This window comes from Medicago truncatula, chromosome 4 (genome assembly GCF_003473485.1).
Source record: "Medicago truncatula cultivar Jemalong A17 chromosome 4, MtrunA17r5.0-ANR, whole genome shotgun sequence".
NCBI lineage: Eukaryota > Viridiplantae > Streptophyta > Magnoliopsida > Fabales > Fabaceae > Medicago > Medicago truncatula.
Genome location: NC_053045.1, coordinates 54,492,743 through 54,515,658, shown reverse-complemented (window position 1 = coordinate 54,515,658; position 22,916 = coordinate 54,492,743). Strand labels below are relative to the sequence as shown.

The window sequence follows — 22,916 nt, the reverse complement described above, 5'->3', positions numbered from 1 at the left end:
ATGCTTAAAGGAGAAGGGAATTTGTGCACCCAATAATTCCCATGTGGGACGTTTGTATACTTACAAGCTGGAGCATACAATCACAGTTGTATTGGACGAACAAATCATTTCTGATTACATGCTAATAATTATTGTGCTGTGTTCACAAAGAAATTTGCATCTTTAGAAGGGCCAAGAGAAAAGAATAATAATATACATGCCTAGCCATTTTAATCAAACAATTAAATATTGAAGACAGCCAGCCTAGCACTATAGCAACCAGAAAATAAATGAAATTTGGATGAGCAGAGAGAGATAGAGTAGAGCAGGAGCTAATTACAATGAGATTTATGGTACTTTCCCCCCTTTTACGCACCAAAGCAACACAAATTAGAAGGTATATTATAAGACATGTAGATTGGACAAACACAAGCAAAACTCTTCAGAGGTTAAAACCAGTTTAACCCTAGGGAAGAGACTGATATGATTCCAACCATGAACCATTCAAAACCTTAGGTGCTTCCTGCTGGAACCTGATTCGCAATATCAAAGTGGTTCACAGGTTTGGGCCTCCACTTAGTTCTACCCCTCACAATTTCAGCCCCATCTTCAAGTCGAAGCAAATGCTGGCACTCAATCCGGCCGCTTTGAGCTAGATTACCAACACCAGCATCATATACAGAAGTTAGGGACTGGAGCACACTGTCCTTGCCACACTCCCTCCTATACTCCAAAGTCATAGCACAAAGCTCGTGACTCTCGAGGATTGACTGTGGAGCACTCTGCAAAAATCAAAGCACAACCCTTTGGTTAAGAATCCAGATGTGATCAACCCATCACATAACAAATGAAACAATGAAAGGTGTATTATCTCCAAGAAATCAACATGTAACTAATTAACTAGGGGGGAGTAAAAGTGATTTACAAAAGTTGAAACATCACACCGTGTTGTTTAACTTTTTGTGTTCTCTTAAGTAGTGCGTACTATTTGTATTATTAATTTATTACCACCAAGTTATATCATGTTTCATTTTTCAAGTCACTACACGTCCCTCGCTTGCTCACAAGTCAATACCTGTGAGGCATCAAATGTCAATAACCACTATGGCAAATAAAATACTTCATCTTAGAATTTGAGATATAAGGTGGGCCTCATTGTTGAGGTGGGGTAGTGAAGGAGCGAAATGACAAGGAGAGAGGATTTGATCTCCACTACGAACACAACACTAATGAAACTAACATTTGTTATTTAGAAAAGAACTTTATCGTAGGTTTCAACTTTCAACTGCCATGTCAATAATTTTCATCAGCCTGGTAATGATACTAGAGAGAGGGTTTGATCCCCACCCTAAACAACATAATGGTAGTACTAGCTATACTAACATTTGTTTTTCGAAAAAGAACTTTATCTTCAACTACCGGATCAATCATTTTCATCAGCCTCGCATGAGTTCACCCTTGCTTTGCAGAAAGTTGATTGGGTCGACTTCTACAGACCCAACAGACTTAAGACTAGCTTTTTTTTGGTTAGGTTTGTTTGAGTATAATTACTTAGCCCGCAAAAGACCTTAAGTTAGTCAAATTATGATTCTCACCTATCATCCAGAATTTTATTTAATTTTATCACATTTCAAGATATTTATCCGTGAAAGGAGAGAGAAAAGACAAATAATTGGAGTTGTTAAAGATGAAAAGAACAGAAAACTACCTCCAGAATCCAGCCAATGTACTTCACATTGTTAACATGCTGATTGACATCTAGATCACTCCATCTAGGCTGAAAGCACCGAGAGAATATGTAATCTAATTAGGAAACAGCATCTAGGATAGGTTGACAAAATAAATTAATGATAGCAATAACAACAAAGAATAGACATACACTTAAACCCGAGCGGATATAATCCGCTGTGCTGTCATCAAGTTTAGCCAGTTTTCTGTCATCTTCTTCCAGAATTGGTGCAGATTCCACAAAATAAGAACCTATCTCTCCTCTGACTTCTTCCGGAATTTTGGACAGCTTTCTGGTATGTTTATTCATCATGACCCAAACACTGTCGATCACGAAAACCACCACCAAGATCAAAACATGACAGATGTCACTAATTTCAATATCAGTGACTCTGTGATTTATATGCACCGGGCTTATACTTAGTACTGAACTAAAACAATAAGTTGTTCTACAGATTTTTATATGGAATAAAACGACATGCTTAGAAATGTAATTCATTGTCTTTAACTTTACTAAATGCAAAATGAATTTCTCAAAATTCAGTTTTGATTAATTTGTTCTCATGACTTCATAAAAGTGTATAGGATTCAAATTTGTCTAACAATCCTTCATGCCCATTCAGAAAACCTTTCAAAACAAGTTTATTGCTGGCTGCAAAAGGAAGAGGATGAAGAACTCCAGAAAATGATTTCTACCTGGAGGCTCTCGTCAAGATTTCACCAGTATTATAATCACGTAAAAGCCAATCACGACGCATACCATTCTTGCCCGATGCAGAAACCCAAGTTTCTACATGAACAACATCTCCCCTGAAAAAATATAGACACTTGATGTCAAATGAGAGCAGATTCAGAATATCCATAATAATCCACATAACAGATTATCTAACTTCCATTCACACCAAGAAGCCAACTCTGGTAAACAAGGTACATAAACTGCTAAATAAAAGCAGAAGGTTCAATAATTAACATGAGACATTTAGAATTACCATTCTTTATAAAGATCAAAACAACTAACAGAGAAATGGCATTCTAACATAGATACACATGCAAATTACACATACAACAAGTGATGAGTATGGATGACTTACCACGTAGGATAACGATCAACGACAACTTGCATCCGCGCAACTACCCATATTAAGTTTTTTTTGCACATTTCAGGCGTAGAACCAAAGCCATCGCCAAGAAGCCCCGCAGTTTTAACATGATTAAGTGCAGTTTCCTGTTATCAAACAAATAATTGTAATATATAATCTTGTATGAGGCTGCCACTATCAAAATATAAAGTTCTATTCTGCACAGCGAGTTAATATACAAGCCTAACCAACTTTTTATCTCCTAAAACTATAAATAAAGATTCATTTTTATACCTGCAAATGATTCATTATTGTATCTATAGACGCCGTTCGATCCGCACCAATTTCATACGATCTGATAGAAAAGTTTTCACTGAACACAAGACCATCCTGAACAATTTTGCCTATACCAAAAGGGTCAATCAGCATGTCAGACCGTCTTGGCTTCCAATCGAGCATCATCCACTGTTTTTCAGCTGCCAAGAAAATCGTTGTTATAGCAGCAAGAAGCATGCTCCAGTCAGGTAACTGGTTGATAAAAGTCCTAGAGGATTGCGACGACGGCAAAACATCCTCATGCTTATAGTTTTCTACAGATGTAGAAACTTTGGTTCCATTAATCTTGGGAGGGGCATGGGCATTTGCCTTTACTTGCAAGCCCGCAGACACATGTTTAGATTTAAGCCCTCCAAGGTTCGCATTCCCAGCCCCAATTTTGTTGCCACCAGAGTCCGGCAAGGATGAAGTAACAGGGAAAAAAGCAGCGGCAGCGGCCACCATAATGAGATTCTATTACAGCAGCTGCATGTTAAATTGAAGCAGGTTAAAAATGAGAATCCTATAAAAAGGGAAATTAGGGTCCATTTGTATTGACATTTGAACTTATCTACTTGCATGAGCGGTTACGATACTGTTTAGGAGAATTTATGTACACAACTTATGACATGTTCATAAGTTGTATTCAGCTTATTTAATAAGCTCTCCAAGATTAGCTCGTAAAAACAGCTTATGCTTATAAAAAAAAACAATTTAACTTAATTTTATCTCTTGTTATAAAAACAGCTAATAACTAGTATGCGTTTATCATGATAAGTGCTTATACTATAAGCTGCAAATTTAGCTACTTATCCAAACAGAGCCTAAATGAGAGAAAAGGTAGAATAAAGGCAAACTTAATTCCAATACTAATAAAAAAAAAAAAAACTCAATTTTCAGAACAGATCCGTATAATATTTTGCAACTTCTGATTAAGAACTTCAACTAGTGTAGTGAACCTCAATTTACAAGGGGGATAAATCAAAAACGTCACAGGCATTTTTTTTTTTTTTTCATTGATACAATCATGATAAGTTTTTACTCAAAGTGAGAAAAATCTCAGTGATAGTGAAAAAAACAAAGCTCAAGAGTATAGAAATTCTACATCATCTAAAATGGTTAGTTTATTTTCTCACGTTTCCAAAGGAAAATTCTAGAACGGAAAAAAGTGATTATGAAAATTTCACAATCATCGAACCAAAAGTAAACAAATAACAACTGTGTAGATCTGAGTCCGAATCTAGAAAACACCGCAAAACATGAAAAGTAAAACGCAACCACAAAAAATAAAAATTTAACACACATTGCAATCGAAAACGAAAATCGCAACTTCAATGCTTCGAAATTCACAACGAACACGATGCATCATTGCATAATTTACATCCAACTCTCGATGATAATTTCAAAATTAAATTAAAAAAATAAAAAAACTTAAAATAACGAGTTCAACGATGAAAAATGCAGGAAAAACGGTTTTTTTTTGTTTGTTTATTAATTGCGAGTTTCGATCCTTGAAGGTTTATGAAAGCTGTAAAATTCCTTAAAAAAAGTGATTAATTTGAAAAACACGTTAAGGTGAAGTGTAGATCAGAGGAGATTTACGTAATTGCGTACCAGAGTGAAGAATAGGAAGAGAAGGACGCTGAATAAACGAGAATGAGAAGAAGGAAGGGAAGGTGAAATCAGAGGAAGAAGAAGGAAAGGGCTAATATGTAATTTTAGATCATAGGTTCTCTCTTCTTTTCTTAATTTGTGGAAATGAGATTATTTAAATAAATAGGGTGTGTATAGTTTTGTTTTGGAAAAAAATTGGACTATGGTGTTGGATGGATTATAGGGAAATTGACATTACATCAACTTCAATATATAGTGTTGCTATAGTTTGTGTCTATGTCTACCCTATCTTGCCCTACTTATTTCTCTTTCAAAATGTTTTCCTACTTCTCTTCGAAAAATTACCATGTTACCCCTCTTCAACTATTTTCTTATCTATTTATTTGTTACAAGGCTCTTGTTAACCGATGCCTTCGAGGTATATAGAATTTTTTTTTATTTTTTTTTTGATAAAGTAATGATCACACAATTTTTTCATAAAAACTTATTTGTTTTGTATGCTTAATCAATGTCCTTAGAGTACTAGTTGTCATTTTCTTTGTTATATACTCCCTCCAGTCCCTATATATAAGCATCATTTACCTCTAATAAAATGGTGCTTATATACAGGAACGGAAGGAGTACATACGATTGGCTACTTTAAAGTGAGTTGTCGTTAAAGTGAGAAAATTAAAGATGATATGTAGTTATTCATAGTTTAATATGATAATTCATCAATTTGGTCTTAGAATATGTACTCACAATGATCTCTAACTAATTCATTTGTTAGTCATATTGATCTTTAACGTTAGATTATGGCGTTAACTCTTCAAAAAAGTGGGCGCGTCATTTTTTTTTTGCATGATAGTTATGTTGATATTCAAATGCAATGTTCAAAAACAAAATTGACATTAATGAAATCAAGTAAAGAGTCCTCAATTTAATTCAAATGCAATGTCAAATCAGTTTCATTCGGAGTTTAAGATGAAAATGTTTGAAATTTTTAAAGATGTTGTGAGGGGTTACACCTTATACCATGGGATAGAAAGAAAGTAGAAGGTACTACTTAAAATTATCAATATACTTCGTGTTTGATTCACAAATCCTTTTAATTATCTATCAGTTATTAAGTATGTGTTTGATTCTACAACGACACTAATTAATTTTAACTGAGTTATAAAAGAGAAATTGGCATAAACTCCTTTAATTTTTTTAGTTCAACTAAGATCCTTTCTTAAAATTTATTCTCCTATAAAATCAATTTTAACTTGTGGAACCAATCATTCAATATCAAGACTAACACACAAGCATTCGTAAGCTTTGGAAGGTGAAGGCAAAAGAAGTTGAAGGCGTGGAAGGTAATTGCAGTTCTATCTATAATCAAAAGCAAAGAAGTAGGTGTCCACAATATTATGGAAGATTTTCTACGTGGTCAAATCCTTACTTTATTTTCTTTCATTTTCTAGAAAGCAGAGAAAACAAAATCAAATTTTCCTTCGAATTATTTAGTTTTCTGCAGGGACTACGTAACATACTCAATTAGCATTCGGTGAACTATATTTCCCTAGCCGTCATTTAGATTGTGTATTTTTCTTTTTTAACGAGAATTTTTTTAGTGTGCAGATGGTACTTCAATCCAAATTAGAGAATACTTTAAAGCTCATTAGCGAAAAAAAATTAAAATATTTTAAAGCTAAAAAACTCCTAAAAAAAGATTAGTAAAAACAAAAAGAATATTTACAATCAACAAAAAAAAAAAATAACAAAAGAAATTTATACTTATTTCTTTCTAAGATTCTAATGGAAGTGTGCATTTATCTCATTTCAAGGGGACCAGCAATATTCAAATCGGCATTGTGCAAATTTTTTTAAGTAATAAACTCAAGTTGTTAGTGAGTTTTAAATTTTAACAAATGACAAAAATCGAGTTTGTTTTCCTTGTGCAATAATTCTTTTTATCAAACTTTATCTAGTGGCCGAACACCAATTTACTAATGTCTTTTCTTATAAAAATCAGAGACTTCGACACAAAAAACGGCATTGTGCAATTTAAGACCTGTCTAAGATAAGAAAAAACACCACATTATTAGTGTATCCTAAAGACATATGTTAAAGGTATACATTTATTAGCATTATTACTCTAAATCAAATCCTTTTCAAAACAGTCGTTTATTGGAAAATATATTTGAATTTGTGTTTTCAACCTCCTTAATAAAAAATAGTGTTTATTGTGCAAAGAAATAAAGGTGTTTATTTTCATTCAAGTTTTAGTTGCATTGAAAGGTTTGGGCAGGTAAACCAACATTTTTGTCTTGTGTTGGTTGAGTGTTTGACCTTTTCGGAGTCTTCTAAATCTAAAACTTCAAAGAGAAACATATTACTATTACTATACTGCACTTTATACGTTTCCAATGAAATCAGCATGAAAATGGACACAAGGTGGAGAAGCACATGCAAAGTGCCAATTAATCTATCTTCTTGTTGACCAGTTTTTTATATGACTTTCTTTTTTCATTCAATCAATCATTTATCCATTCCGGGATATATTATATGGTATGGTGTGTGCTTTCAAGGGGATTCATCCCATGTTGGCGTTTACAATATGTTTATGTTCATTTATTGATATTTTATAAGATGTATTTCTTTTTTTTGGCATTATTATAAGTAAAAAAGAAAACGTTAACAAAAGTTTTTTTTAAGGTTTATTTATTTTAAATTTCAAGTTGATCCATGTTTTAAAAGTTTTAAGTTGGATCAGAACATTACTCACCTTTGAATAAGTTAGTCCCTTTTGTCACTTGATCGTTTAGAGTTTTGAGTTAAGAATATGAGTGATGAAATTTAACTTATTTAGAAAATCAATTTTAAAACAATTTTCAATATTTTTTGTTTTATTAAACTCAATATCATGTCGTTGAATGAACTAATTTATTTGAACGTGAGTAACGTTTTGGACCAACTTAAAACTTTTAAAACGTAAGGGACCAACTTGAAACTTTTAAAACATGAGGGATCAACTCGAAACCTAAAATAAATATATAGGATCAAACATGCAATTAAGTCTTTTTTTAAATATAATACTCTTTAAAAAAATTTAAACGGTAAACTTTTATAAATAAAGTGAAATCATTGCAACAAGCTGTAGACAAAATTAAGTGCTTGTTTGTTTTCCGTTAAAACAACCGCAAACGTATGAATGTCGAGAAGCTTAAAATTTTTGCATTAGAAAATCATGACATAATTATGTTGACACATTAAGTTACTCCATTCGTCTAAGAGTTATTGTCTCTTTAACATTTTTTCTATTTCTTAAAATAATTGTCACTTTACGATACGAATACAACATTTATTAGTTTTTTCCATTATTATACCCTTATTTAATGAATTTTATCCAACTTAACTACAATTAATAAGAGTGTTTTAGTAAATGCTATTAATTTTACCATTGAAATCAACACAATTAATCATTTACTTAATGATCGTGCACAAACCTTAAACGGCAAATATTGTGAGACGAAGGGAGTAATCTCTTTTTAGTGCTTGAAAACAAGAAATGTTGCTCTTGTTTTTATTATCATAGTTTGTAGCTTAATCACATACTGTTTTTAGCTTGTAGCTTTTTTTTTTTTTTTTCAATTTCGACATTGTATCTATTTGTAAATGAGAAATGCTACCATCACACTCTCTGTTACACTCCTGTAACACACTCCAATAACATAAAGCCACGTCATCTATTTTCTTAACTCCTTTACCTGGTAACCTGTTCTACAGGTGGAAGCAAAATAACATTATTTTTTTCTTTCTTTTTTATGAATTAAGTGATGGTTCGTCATCTTCAAGGGGTCATGAGCTGCAACCACAACCCATTTTTCTGGCCAACATATTTCTTTGTTGTGAGTTTTCCTGTTGATGGGGGAGTTAAATCGATTTTTATATATGGGTTTCATTCCTCTCATAAAATAGATATGGGTTATTATTACATATGAGTTTAATTCATCTAATAACATAGAATTTTGAAGTATCCATTTCCATTTCTCCCCCATCCTCGTTCTCAATTTCAATACCCTCCTTCTCCGGTTTCAATTCAATTTCGTTTTCAATTTCTAACAACAACCTCTCTTATCAATTTTTGGAATTGCAACCTAAAAGAAAGGATGTGAGGATGATGACATGTTTCCATGGCTCTTCTTGAAAAAGGGTGTACAAGGGACACAAATTGAAGCAAATTAGAAATGGGTATTCTTAGTATAGCATCGTTACTTTTGAAGGAGGAGGATATTGCTGATGTCTATAGGACCACAACCACCATCGGCAAAAAAAAATAAAAAACAGTGCAGGAAGATGGTGAACAAAAAAAAAAAAAAAAAATTCAAAGTTAAAGTACTTTTGTTTGTACCGGTTGCAGGTTAAAGGAACAAAAAAAATGGGTGATGTGTCTATTTTTTTATTGAAGTGTGTTAGGAAGTGTGACCCTAACATTTCTCTTTATAAATTGTAAGTGTTTTATCGTGACACTCCTTGTGATGGGTTGAACGTTTTGTTCATATAATATTTTTCAATTTGCCTTGTTAAAATAAAAAGTTTATAAAAATTTGTGTATTTAATAAATTGAAGTCGAACTAATTAACTTTTTAAAGAATGTCTCGACTCTCGAGACACTATTAGCACTCTAAGCAAAAAGTTATTTTTTAGGTTCGTTGCATAACTAATGTATTTGATTTATAATACAAACTAGATACATCAGTTATTCAATAAACCGTAAGAAAATGACTTTGTTTATATTAGTGACTAGATAGAATATATTCGTTCATGTTAAAAAAAGTTTGTATTTGATTTGGATATTTTTTTTTGTTTGAAAAAGCTAAGATGAATACAAGCAGAGTAGTGCTAGCAACACTCTCTCAAACACTCACTTTCTCATTGATGTTTAAATCAAGAAAATGGATTCCAATTAAAGTGGTGGGACATACATTAATTTCATGCAATAAGAGAGTGAATATTTAAAATAGAGTGTCCATAGTAGTGATGTCAATGGGTACCCATGAATACGGATAATATGATACCCGTCCCCGCCCCGTTGGATAAAGATGATACCCGTGCCCACCCCGCACCCTCGTGGGTACCCACTATGCGTGTACCCGTGGGTAATGAGGTATCCATGGGTATTCATGGGTACCCATGAATTTTTTAATTTTTTTTTTTTTTACAAATAATAACTTTTTTTAATTACCAAAAATCTTCAACTATTAAACATCCATACATAATCCATTCCAAATTTCGTAAATCATACATAATCCATAGAAAATTCATGATTTTTACATAATTCAGGATATGTTTTATGATGTGAATGAAATGGAAACGGTGAACTTAATAAGATGAATTAAAAAAATTAAAAATAAAAATGGGTTATTAATGAGGAATCTTAGGTGAGCGGTAAAATTTCATTCAATAAGGTAACAACTTTAAGTAATAAAATAAATAAAATAAGATATATAAAGATATTTTAGTCATTTACTTAATTTATCATCGGGTATGGATATCCGTAGGTATAGATACAATCAAATCCGTGTCCATATTCATATAATAATAGATAGTCAAATACTCATTTATTATACACGTGGATACCCGCTTAGCTATCCGTCCCGTCCCCGTGACGGATTTTACCCACGCCCGTGGACATAGGTATTTTTGCCACCCCTAATCCCTAGCATTCCTCGTACAAGTAAGTATCTTGTGGTCACAATATTAAATACTTCGTTTTTATGTACACAAAGAGATGATTATTAAAAATGAAATAATAAACGTTTTCATTGTGTGAATGTTTAAGCACTATGGATCTGGTCTTGTCACTGTACAAGACCTGATTGATGAAGTACATGTTAACAACACTATTTACTACACAAGTAGTGTTATGAATAAACAGAAAAATATTAAAGTTAATGATATCAAAATTGTAACCCAACGATGAAAAAATAGGACCCAAACCTCAACCATTAATAACACTCAAACATGATGAACATCAACATAAAATTTACAAGTCTTAGCTCTGAAATGTCACCACTTGCCACGATAAAAAAAATTACCATGTTAATAATAGATCGTGAGTAGTTCTCCTATGAATTAACAACAAACAAGGTTATTTATGAATTTTCAAGTAGACCAGATATATGTCAACCATATAATGTACCTTTCTTCACATGTTTACCACAAGGAGCTTACTCAATAAACTGAATAGTATCGTATGAGTCAAGCTATTACTGTGCATAGCATAATTAAACCCTAAACACACAATTAACATCCATCAAATCAAAGCTTTATCGAACCACCAGATAATTAAAAAAATAAAATGGTGTATAGTTTCATTAAAAACCACTATAAGACAAGTATCAAGGGGAATATAAATATGAAACACTTCTCTATACAAATAACAATACCTTCATAGGTATCAATTTTGTGTCAAGACACGTTACCTAACGAAGAATCATCGAAATTGTCATATGATAAGCTTCTTTGACCAAATAGAATTATCATGTTTTATGATTCCAAGACCAAGTATCTTTCACATTTTCCAGCAAAGAAACACTAGACAACAACTTCACACATTCCATGTTATCTTCTTTTCTCATTGAAACATGTTTGTTCCCTTCCATCAACCATATACTCATATTCAAGATTTGTTCCACTATTTCGTATTGATTAGTTGCCAAGCTAGCAAGCCTATTGAGTCTATCATTTATCACTCTCTCGCTCTCTAACCAAGAATCACACCAAAAGGATGTATCATGACTATTTTTAACCACATTTGAGGGAGATGATCTAAAACCAAACATGAAGATTTTCACTTTCCCCACACGCACACACATCTATTTGTCATCCCATATTTATTTTCTAAAATTTTGAATGATATTCCTTCCCTCTTATATGTTTTAAGAGTTTTAACCTTTAAATTCCCATTTTATTTTGACAAATAAATAGTTTTCCACTTAACCATATGAATCTTTCGAGCCACCTCACTACCACCTCATAAAAGAAGATTTAAAAAGATGTACTTAATTTTAAGGGTAGTGTTAATTTGTGTCCTTAGAGCACATGTTAAGAAAACCAAAAGAATAAATATTCTCTAAAATTGTGTGCATTCAATTCATTAAAAAGGTAAAAATGAAATGAAATGCACACATTCTAATAAACTATTTCTACTTTTAATACATTAACTTATGCCTTAAGGACACAAGTTAACATTTCCCTAATTTTAAAAATGGAGGAGCTTTGAAGAAGAAAAAAAAGTATAAACAAAGCAAATTAAATTCCAAGAAAACTAATTAGCCTCCCATAGATAAATTATGACTCTTTCAAGAGAACAAATGCGATTCGATTTTTTCAATAATTTGATTATCACCGATAGACTTAAATACACTTTTAATCTTCCATTTGACCTAATTCTTTCGATTTCAAAATTTGGGTTCTTGATTCATAAGTTTTACATATTATTGTAATTTTTGTCTTAGCCCAAACTTTTAGCTCAAAAGATTGTGAGTTTTAGTTCCAAAAATGATTTTTTTTTTTTATCCTAATGTGATAATTTATAAGTATTTTATCTTCAAATTTGAAATTGAACCTAACATTACTATTCCTTTCATCTTTTTGAAAAATAAAATATTACCCCTTCCGGTCTTTATTATAAGAAGAAAATAAAAAAATAATCAACAAAACCAGTTCAATCATTAATTTTGTAACTTTTTGAATATTTTTTACAAATATTTTTTACATTAAATATATTCACTATATTAAAAATACAAACATTGGATAGAAGGTAGAAAAGTTTTTAAACAATACACTTTTAAATATGACTAAATTTTTTCTTATAATAATAAAGAGCTGAAATATGACTAATTTTTGTTTAAAATTTTTCTTATAAAAAAGAGCTAAGGGAGCATATTTATATATTACCCGTACATACAAAGGTTCAGAAGTTAAATGTACTCTTCCTACAGCATGATTCTATTCATTAACAACCGGACCATATGTGTTGCATAAAAAATGATTTTAGTACTTTAGAGAGCTAAACACTAAATTAATTGATTTGTAGTAGGAACCAAAATGACTATTCCTTCCGTTTTAAAATGAGTGTCGTTTTAGCTAAAAAAATTATTTTAAAATGGCTGTCACTTTCACTTTTCAAAGCAATAATAATTTTTTCTTTTCAATTATACCTTTCAATTAATATATTTACACTACTTCCAAAGTATTATTTTTTATTTAATAGAAAACAAACCAATAGTTGATTAGGATAATTTGGTAAAATTACATTTCTTTTTCTTTTATTAATGCATTTCTTAATTTATGTACGATTGACTAAAACGACACTCATCTTAAAACGGATGAAGTATATTTAAAATTTCTATTTTGCCACCCTATCCAAAGATAAAATACGAGTTATTTATAGTTATATTGAATGAATCTTTTCTTAAATAAGCGGCTATCTGTCTAGATAGCAATTTGAATTTAAGAAGGATGTCTCTGTAAAGTGGATAACAGTTGTCAGTTGGAAAGTCATGTTATGTTATGGACAAAAAACTATCACACGTTGTCGGTATCCACCTCACTCGTGCTGCTTTCTCATAATCTCTTTTGGTCTTCCTTGTCCCGTACATTAATTAGGCATCAATGGTGGATCTACCGGTAGTAAGCTAATAGAGGCAATTGTCCACCCACACAAATAGTTATATTTTTTTGGTTTTCTAGGGAGAAAGATGAGAGGTTTTGGAGGATGAAAAATAGATAATTTTTTTCATAATTTTTGAATTAGTATTTATTCAGTTTTATTAATCTTATATATCAATGATACTTACACGTGAATATGAGGCAAACAGACAATATCAATCTTCGTAAATACAACATTCATGGATTTAGGAGACATGACATTGTTGCATGATCTTTTGAACTTTATGTAGAAGGTCAACAACCTCTACTGATAGGAAATCGAAAATGTTACAAGCAATGGTATAAAAACATGTTGGCTGTGAGAACATGTTTTCTCGTGTTTAACCGCTTTGTTCGACGTAGCTTTTAGGTCAACATATCCTACCGTAAAAGATCCGACCTCTAATCCTACAAGTGGTGAAACCCCAATCAAATTCACACATGCAATAGTATTTATATTTTTAGAATAATAAATTAATTTTTATAATTAATATATTCTTTATTTTAAAATATCATAATAACGTAAATTAATTTTGAAAATTCATATAAACTAAACTCTCCAAAAACCTACCCTCTCAAACTCCTGAAGTTCTTCCATTTGTTCATTTCTTTTTTGTCAAAATTAATCATTCCTTTTTTCTCCAAACCGATAAACAAAGTCTAGTAAAGAAAAATTACTCCCTCCGTCCTAAATTGTATGACGTTTTGGACATTTCACACATATTAAGAAATGTAATTAATATTGTGTGGGAAAAAGATATTATGAGTTGTTTTACAAAATTGTCCTCAATAAATGATATGGGAAAGATAAATGAAGGAATTGAAAGAAGAGAGAGTAATAAATGGTTAAGGATATAATAGAAAAAGTAACATAATTTTTCATTGGTATTGTAAAGCGACATATAATTTGGGACAAATATTTTTTCTAAAGTGGGACGGAGGGAGTATGATTTATAGTTGGTCTATAACACAATATTTTTTGCAAAGAGAGCACGAAGATTTTACCAAGTTATTCATAGGTACTATTCATTATCATAAAAAAGCATCATAAATATTAAGCGGATAATAATAATAATAATAATCTGCAATTTTCTCTATGAAGCCAGACAAGTGTGCAGGACCAGATGGTTTTAATCCGGGATTCTTCCAAAAGTTTTGGCCACTTTGTGGTGAGAAACTTTTTACTCAATGTCGTAATTGGTTAGAAACAGGTATTTTCCCTTCTTCTTTAAATTCGACAAACATTGCACTTATTCCAAAGGGAGATACTCAGATATCCATGAAAGATTGGAGGTCGATAGCTTTGTGTAATGTGATGTACAAAGTAGTAGCTAAAGTTCTAGCAAACCGGCTGAAAGTTGTGTTAGATAAATGCATCTCAGAATTTCAATCGGCTTTTGTCCCGGGACGCTCTATTTTGAATAATGCTATGGTTGCCATAGAGATCATTCATCATATGAAGATAAAAGTCAAAGGTAATGTGGGAGAAGTGGCTCTTAAGCTTGATATTAGTAAAGCTTATGACAGGATCGAATGGAATTATCTTCGAGAGGTTATGGATAAAATGGGCTTTTCTCAACAATGGATAATGGTGTGTGTCGAAACTGTCGACTATTCTATTCTTGTCAATGGTAACGTCACGGGACCTATCATTCCTGGTAGAGGCTTGAGGCAAGGTGATCCATTATCACCGCACTTGTTTATTATATGTGCAGAAGGGCTATCAACACTAATTCAGAAAGCAGAAGCAAGAGGGGATATTAATGGTGTGAAGGTCTGTAATAATGCTCCCATAATATCACACCTCCTTTTTGCAGATGACCGCTTCTTGTTTTTTTGTGCTAATTCGAACCAAGCACAAAAAATGAGAAATATTTTGTCAGTTTATGAGAAAGCGTCAGGTCAAGCTGTTAATCTCCAAAAGTCATAAATTTTTTGTAGCAGGAATGTTTCATCGGTTGATCATAATAATATAGCTAACATCCTTGGAGTTAAAGCTGTCTTGGGTACAGGTAAATACCTAGGATTACCCTTGATGATTGGCCGAAGTAAGAAAGCTACATTTAACTTCATCAAGGATAGAGTTTGGAAGAAAATCAATTTGTGGAGTAGTAAATGCCTCTCTAAGGCTGGAAGAGAAGTATTGATAAAATCTGTTCTACAATCAATTCCAACGTATTTTATGAGCTTATTTACTCTACCTTCGTCGTTGTGTGATGAGATTGAGAAGATGATGAACTCTTTTTGGTGGGGTCACTTAGGATCAAACAAGAAAGGAATACATTGGATGTCTTGGGACAAATTATCTATTCGTAAAAAAGATGGAGGTATGAGCTTTAAAAATCTTGGAACGTTTAATTTAGCAATGCTGGGAAAACAAGGTTGGAGAATTTTGACACAACCGGATACTCTAATTGCTAGAATTTATAAAGCCATATACTTTCCGCGATGCAATTTATGAGTTTGAACTAGGTCACAACCCAACTTTTGTCTGGAGAAGTATTTGTAAGTCAAAATTCATTCTCAAAGCAGGTAGCAGATGGAAAATAGGTGATGGCACATCCATATCAGTTTGGAATAATTATTGGATAAGAAATGATGTTACTATTTTCCCTTTAGATGATGTTGCAACTACTTTGACAAATTTGCGGGTCTCAGATTGTATTATGCCGAATCAAAAGAGTTGGAATGTTCCTCTGCTAAATTCTATTTTTAATGAATAAATTGTGGAACATATTGTTACAACACCCTTATATCCTTTAGTACGCGAAGATAGACTCATTTGGAAAAAAGAGAGTAACAATGAATATTCAGTTCGTAGTGCCTATCGTATGTGTATGAACGAACTACTGGATACCTCTCATTTCAAAGTAGAAGGAGCATGAGATTTGATTTGGAAGCTAAAGGTACCACCAAGAATCAAAAGTCTTCTCTGGCGCATTTGTCGGAATTGTCTTCCGACACGTACTAGGTTGCGTGATAAGGGAGTCAATTGTGCAGATGTGTGTGCCTTATGTAATGTGGATGAAGAGGACAACATGTATCTCCTATTCAGATGCCCAGGTAGCAGGAATATATGGAGTATGCAGAGCCCGTACTATTTTGTTAGTCACTTATTCGATAAGCACCAAGATGTCAAGGACATCATATTTAGAATACTTCAGGTACTGCCAAGTGATGATGCATCTATGTTTGGTTGTATTATATGGAGTATATGAAAGCAAAGGAATAATAAAATCTGGAAGGAAGTGACTGATGCACAGGGTTATGTTTTTGACCGAGCCAAATCTTTGCTTGAGGATTGAAAATCAGCAAAATCGATTCAGAAAGTTTCTGTCAATAGCGAACAACAAGCTTGCATTACTAAGTGGATGAAGCCAAGTTCCGGACGGTTCAAGTGCAATATTGATGCGGCTTTTTTTGAGATGGCTAATTTGGTTGGCATAGGGATGTGCATTAGAGATAAGGACATCCATTTTGTACTTGCTAAAACAGATTGCTTCAGTCCTACTTGTGAAGTCCATATATGAGAAGCGCTTGGTATGTTATCTGCTATGGATTGGGTGTATTTGCTGCAACTGGGAACAGTGGACTTCGAGATGGATACAAAGAGATTGGTTGATAGCTTTAATTCTCGTCATAGTGAAGCCACAGAGGTACGGGAACATAATTGATAATTGTAAAACTCTCTCTAAACAATTCTATGAAAACTCTCGTGTTGAGTTTGTATGGAGGCAAGCAAATGAGGTTGCTCATAGTTTAGCTAAAGCGGCCTTATTTTGGTAGAAATACCGCGTTGTATTGAACACATTCTATTTAATGAAATGCAATAGTTTTCTTCCCCTCACAACTTTAATTATAACGTAAAATTGAAAAATAAATAATTAATTTTAATCCCTCTAAAATTTTCCTTCAACTTTTAGTCCCTATACAATTTTCAATCACTACTTTTGGTCTATATTTTAAATTTAATTTTAGTATATTTTAATGATGAAATTGTACAGAAATGTGTAGAATATTGCAAAAACCTTTCCCAAGAAAAATTAGAATTTTTTAACCAAACATAAATTAAATATGAATTTTTAACCATAAAAATAAAAAAATTCATATTAAATTTATGTTTGTTAAAAAATTCAAATTTTTTTGGGGAGAGATTCTTATAATATTATGAATTTTTCTACAAATTCTTATTCAAAAATATGAATTCTACATATGAATTTACTTTAAAATAGGGGTCAAAAGTGAAGATGAAAAATTTTATAGAGACTAAAAATTGAAGGAAACTTTTAGAGGGACGAAAACGAAAAGTTGATATATTTGTAAGGACCAAAAATATATTTAACCTTTTTTTTAACTAAACTATTTTAATTAAAAAATAAATTCATTTTGTAAAAAAAAGATATAAATTAAAAACAAATTCATGATCGTATCTTGAATTCGAACCAAACCAACCATATAACGTGACATTTGAAAAAGGATTTTATTCATATATAAATCGTAAGTGTAAATTGACTTCATACATCAATCAATCATAACGTTTTTTTTCGTGTTATCCATATCTTTTTGGTGTTAAATCAAGTGAAATTAATTTTGACTTGTTTTTTGTAATCACTTCTAAAATTTATATCGATATTATATTGAAAATTAAAGTTATTTTATATAAAAATTCAAAAACAGAATGTATATATATATATGATAACTTTCTTTTCCCCTTCTCACTTGTGAGCCGTCATCATAACCCTAATTTTTTTCCTTCATCTATCAAAGAATAGTGATTTACGGATAATTTTTTATCCAAAATTATATCTCTAACTTGTTTTTCTCTTTCCCTTTTATTGAAATAAATGATTTAAGATCTATTTCATTTTTTCTTTCGAAATTTCATCGTCTTAGTGCAACTTTGTTTTGTTCGCCGTGTTTGTGCGTCATTGTTTGTTTTTCTTGTTTCGTTTAGGTATTTGTTCTGTTCAAATTGTCATATCAACTTCGATCTAGTGCTGATCCAATCAATGACTTTGGCGTTGTCAACGTTGCAGATCCAGATACATAAGTATTCTAGAGACTTGTATATTATAAGTGTAGACTTTTGTATTTTGCCGTTTTATGCAATTAACATGGATGTTACGAGTTTGTTCTTGGATTCATAATTTTTTTAGCGATTTTGCATTGTATCGATATACTCTACCAATTTGAATATAATATTTTTTTTTATTTTAAAAATGCATATATAATATATAGTTTTTATCACATTTAAAAGTTAGTTGCATTTCATTATAGAAAGTTCATCAGCTTCATCTTTAATCGTACTTTCCCCAAATATCAGGCTTTTCCATATATCAGTTGCCCCCACAAATTAAGCTATTTCCAACTTATTGTTCATATTGAGTCAAAAAAGAACTTGTTTGGCATATGCTTTCTACGTTTATAACTGTACCTAACTGTTTCATTCAACAAATTATTAACCACGCTATGTCCAGTCCATGCTACCTGCTAGCTAGCTAGCTACCTAAGTCATAACCAGGATCATTTTCAATAGTTGCATAAATAACACTTGCTTTAGTTGTTGATGTGACGATTTTTTTAGTCTATGGATAATAAACACTATGGTTAAAGATAGATAAGGTGGCCTTTAATCAGTTGTTATTGTTGTTGTCTTGTTTTATCAAATCAAATGTGAGAATTTAGACCTATGAGTAGTGATAAATCAAGACATTGCCTTACAACTTCTTGTGTAGGCCATGAAACACTGTAATAGATCCTGACACGATCTTTTGGACGCCACAGTGCATAGATAACGTGGACTCCTCGTAATTTGTTAGGTGGCACATTCTAAATTGGAGAAAGGAATAATCTAGTAGTAGTTACTTTTTGTCTAGAGTGGTCAATTTTGGCAGAGTCTAGTGAGTCTCTCTTGTAGGTTGAAATGAATCCTTGATTAACTATGAAAATAGAGGAGTGTTAAAAACGCCGTTTTTACCACTTTCAGGCCAAATCAATTATCGAGTGAAACTCATGTGAAATTCTTAAGTATCAAACCACTTTCAGTTTAATTGTAGTTTTTGAATTGTGTGTGGTTCTTAAGAAAATGATTAATTGATTTGATTTCAATAGTAAATTAATATCATTTGCCTTAATATTCTTATTATTGGTAGTTAAGTTGAGTAAAATTCAATAAATAAGGGTATATTAATGAAAAAATAAAATAAATGTTGCATTAGTGTCAATTATTTTAAAATTGGAAAAAATTGTAAAAGTATGGTGTATATTGGATTAAGGATTAATAACTACAACTTTTGTAGTGGTAACTCCTCTTGCCTACCACATTACCCAAAAAGTGCTAATTTTTGGGTACAAATAATCTTAGCAACCAAATTCATATACATAAATGCATAGAAATAGAGGATTATATTTGCAAATCAAGCATTACTGTTTTCGCTAATAAAATTAAGTGTGAGTGGGGGGGGGGGGGGGGGGGGGGAAGTTTTATAAGTAGGGTACACATGTATATGTTCCAAATACAACAAATACCCCTTCGTATTTATTTATTGAAAATACCCCTCCGTAATCCGTATGGCAGTGCAATCTAAATTTACATAATTTTATTTGAGCAGTGCTATTTACAGCAAGAGAAATCTTTTCAAGATTCACGAAATATTTTCAACCAATTAAAACTTGGGAATGGCCGGAATAAATGCAGAATACGGAAATCACGAGTGATCTGCGGAAATTATGGATGATTGGGTTAATAGAAGTGATAGCACTCTTGATACTTTCTTGAAACATTTTTTCGCGAGAAACAACATTTTCCAATTTACATGTGAGATTAGTTTTCGACAAATCCAATATATACTTCACACTTATGATTTCTTTTATGGTTTTTTATTTTTTGGTAAAAAAAATTGATTTGTATGCACTTGTAAGGTTTTGTTTTTTACACATATACTGATATACGTTAAATCACATTTTATCAGCTAAAAATTTGTTGAGATAATTTAAGGAAGTAACTCAAGAAAACAGCGTCATAATTCATGATATAATCTGATTAAATAAATGTTTTTATACATATTATTACTGTATAGAAATTTATTTTTCTGAAGAAAAAAAAATTGTAGGATTTTTCTAGGATATATACGGTTGATTTTCATAAAATAAACAAACGGTAATTTTCTTTTTAAAAAATAAACCAAACTGACCTATATTATTTTTCACGAAGAAATTAGACACTGTTGCACTTCATATGCTGGCTTATCACGGTATCACTTGATAAATAACGTGGTGCAATCAACTTAACCTAACTCCTATTTTTGACGTTTGTTTTCGTTTGCTTGGATGGTTATCTTAATATTGTGTGTGTTAGTTGTCACACGCACAAAAATAAAATAAAAGGGTAAGTAAAACCTTGTTTAATGGTACAATCAACTAGATTATGTTGATGATCCCCTCAAAAAAGATTAGGTTGATGAAAGCTATATATAACACTCACTAACTCAAGAAAAGAAAAAAAATTGAAGTTTGATCTCAAAAGTCGTCCATTAAAAATGTAGTTAATTCAACTCTAATAGAAAGAAAAGAAAATCATATGTTCTAAGGTTGATTTAGATTATTGTCATAGTTGATAGGTTATGTAGATATTTGAACCGTCTATTTGGTGTTAAAGATTCAAATTAAATTGGATTAGAAAAAGGTATTATTTTTTTAGACCAATCTACATTGCTTCCCATGGCGAAGTACCCCATGGGTTTTGAAATATTGGTAGCACATAGTAAAACTCGTATAGAAGTAGTATCCATTAAGTCAACCTTGGTTTAGCGTCTTTCTTGTTCAAAAGGTACTTGATGGTTGCATGATTCATGTAGACAGTTATCCTTGATCCTACCAAATATTATTATTTTTTGACAATCACAAAGCGATTCAGGGATATGTGTTTTTTTTATGGTGTCCGGGGTTCGAAACCTGAATCCAGACATTGCATATATTATGCATTGTCGATTCTAACAGAGCTAAGCTCACGAAGATCAGAGATATGTGTTTATTAAACTTTGATGAATTTCTCCACCTTGTTTATCAAAAAATAATAATATTATGAACAAGTCTTTCCAGGGAGTTATTTGAAGAGATCAACTGAAAGTATTTGCCATTATTTAATTCTATAAGGAAAGCATTTGCCCTGATTTAATTCTACAAGATTATTCAAGAGTGGTTTTACAGTAATTTCTTCGAAATCCTTCCAAGATCATCTTGACAACAATAGAGCAATAGCTGATACTCTAGATAAGCAAAGTATGCAACCCCAATACATTTTATTCAAGCTTTGTTTGTTCAACTTTTCGGTTTTGATTAGTGGTTGTGAAGCTTTTGTAAGAAAACCCACTACTATAATCCGATCTAACCCTATGAATTTTAGTATGAACCAACCGTTGTGTTAGATTGGCCCTCAAATTTTCTCTTTTGTATTTAATATCATTGACAAAAAAGTATGCATAACATCTAATATTTTGTAGTTTAATAAAGATATTATCTTCAAATAAGAAGGTATAAACACGTAACATTTAGATATTACGACAAGAAATTAGCATTTAATAAAGAAAAATGTTGAGTTCCTCTATCTTTTCATGTTCACGAATTGTTACTTAAAATACAAATTAAAACAAATAGGTATCTTCTATAAATAGCTAGGTATATGTTAGAATCAATGTTTATAAGAATTGATTTTGAGTGATTGAATTTTGTAACATAATTTTAGATAAAAGTAAGTTGAATGTAAAATGATTTATGTTTAGATGTATAAATGTTAAAAGTGAATTTTACAATAAATTTAAAACTAAAATTAATCGTAGAAGCCAAAAACAACAAATTCTAAATCCATGTAGAATCAATTTTACAAACAAAATCAATTATCCTTTAAATCCTCTAAAATGATATACTCAATTCTACAACCTCTTGAATCAATTTTGACCCTCCAAAATTGAAACTAAACATACATCAGGTCTTTCAAAATTAATAGATTATCACCGTGATGAAAATCTTAAGTAAGCAAGCTTTAAAAAATATAACGATAGGATGTGAATGTTTGAAGTTTAGTCGATTATTCCTAGAAATAACTTGCGAATATAGAAAATACAAGGATGAGAATTTTTTTGTCAAAAAAAGGATGAGAATTTTATTACAATGTATTTGAAAAGGATGTTTGGTTAATATAATAATTTTTCTATGAACCTTTATAATAGAAAAGTTAAAGATGTTTGGTTAATATAATAATATTTCTAGAAACCTTTATATTAGTAAGGTCAAAAGATAAATATAGATAAATTTATTTTTATCTTCATGAGAACTTTATTTCCTCCATTTTTTTTAAGAAATTTTTTCTATTCTCTAGAATATTTTTATACTTAAAAATAAAATTTATTAAACTTGTAACAAATGTATGAGTACATATTCCTATCATTTCATTCTCAAAAGAGAATCTACAAAAATAACTTGAAACAAACACATCATAGAGCTGTAAGAGCATCCACATCCATG

General features: G+C 31.3%; 1 protein-coding gene across 1 annotated transcript; it reads right to left on the bottom strand.

The window, feature by feature from the left end:
- Window positions 1–55: 55 nt before the first annotated feature.
- On the bottom strand, window positions 56–4,997 carry LOC11445423 (palmitoyl-acyl carrier protein thioesterase, chloroplastic). The gene is made up of 7 exons (XM_003609144.4): window positions 4,716–4,997; window positions 3,081–3,587; window positions 2,799–2,932; window positions 2,404–2,517; window positions 1,859–2,030; window positions 1,688–1,756; window positions 56–761 (listed from the first exon to the last, which is right to left on the bottom strand). The coding sequence occupies exons 2-7, from the start codon at window positions 3,564–3,566 to the stop codon at window positions 492–494; spliced, it is 1,245 nt and encodes a 414-aa protein (XP_003609192.1). The 5' UTR covers window positions 3,567–3,587; window positions 4,716–4,997; the 3' UTR covers window positions 56–491.
- Between the last annotated feature and the right edge of the window lie 17,919 nt (window positions 4,998–22,916).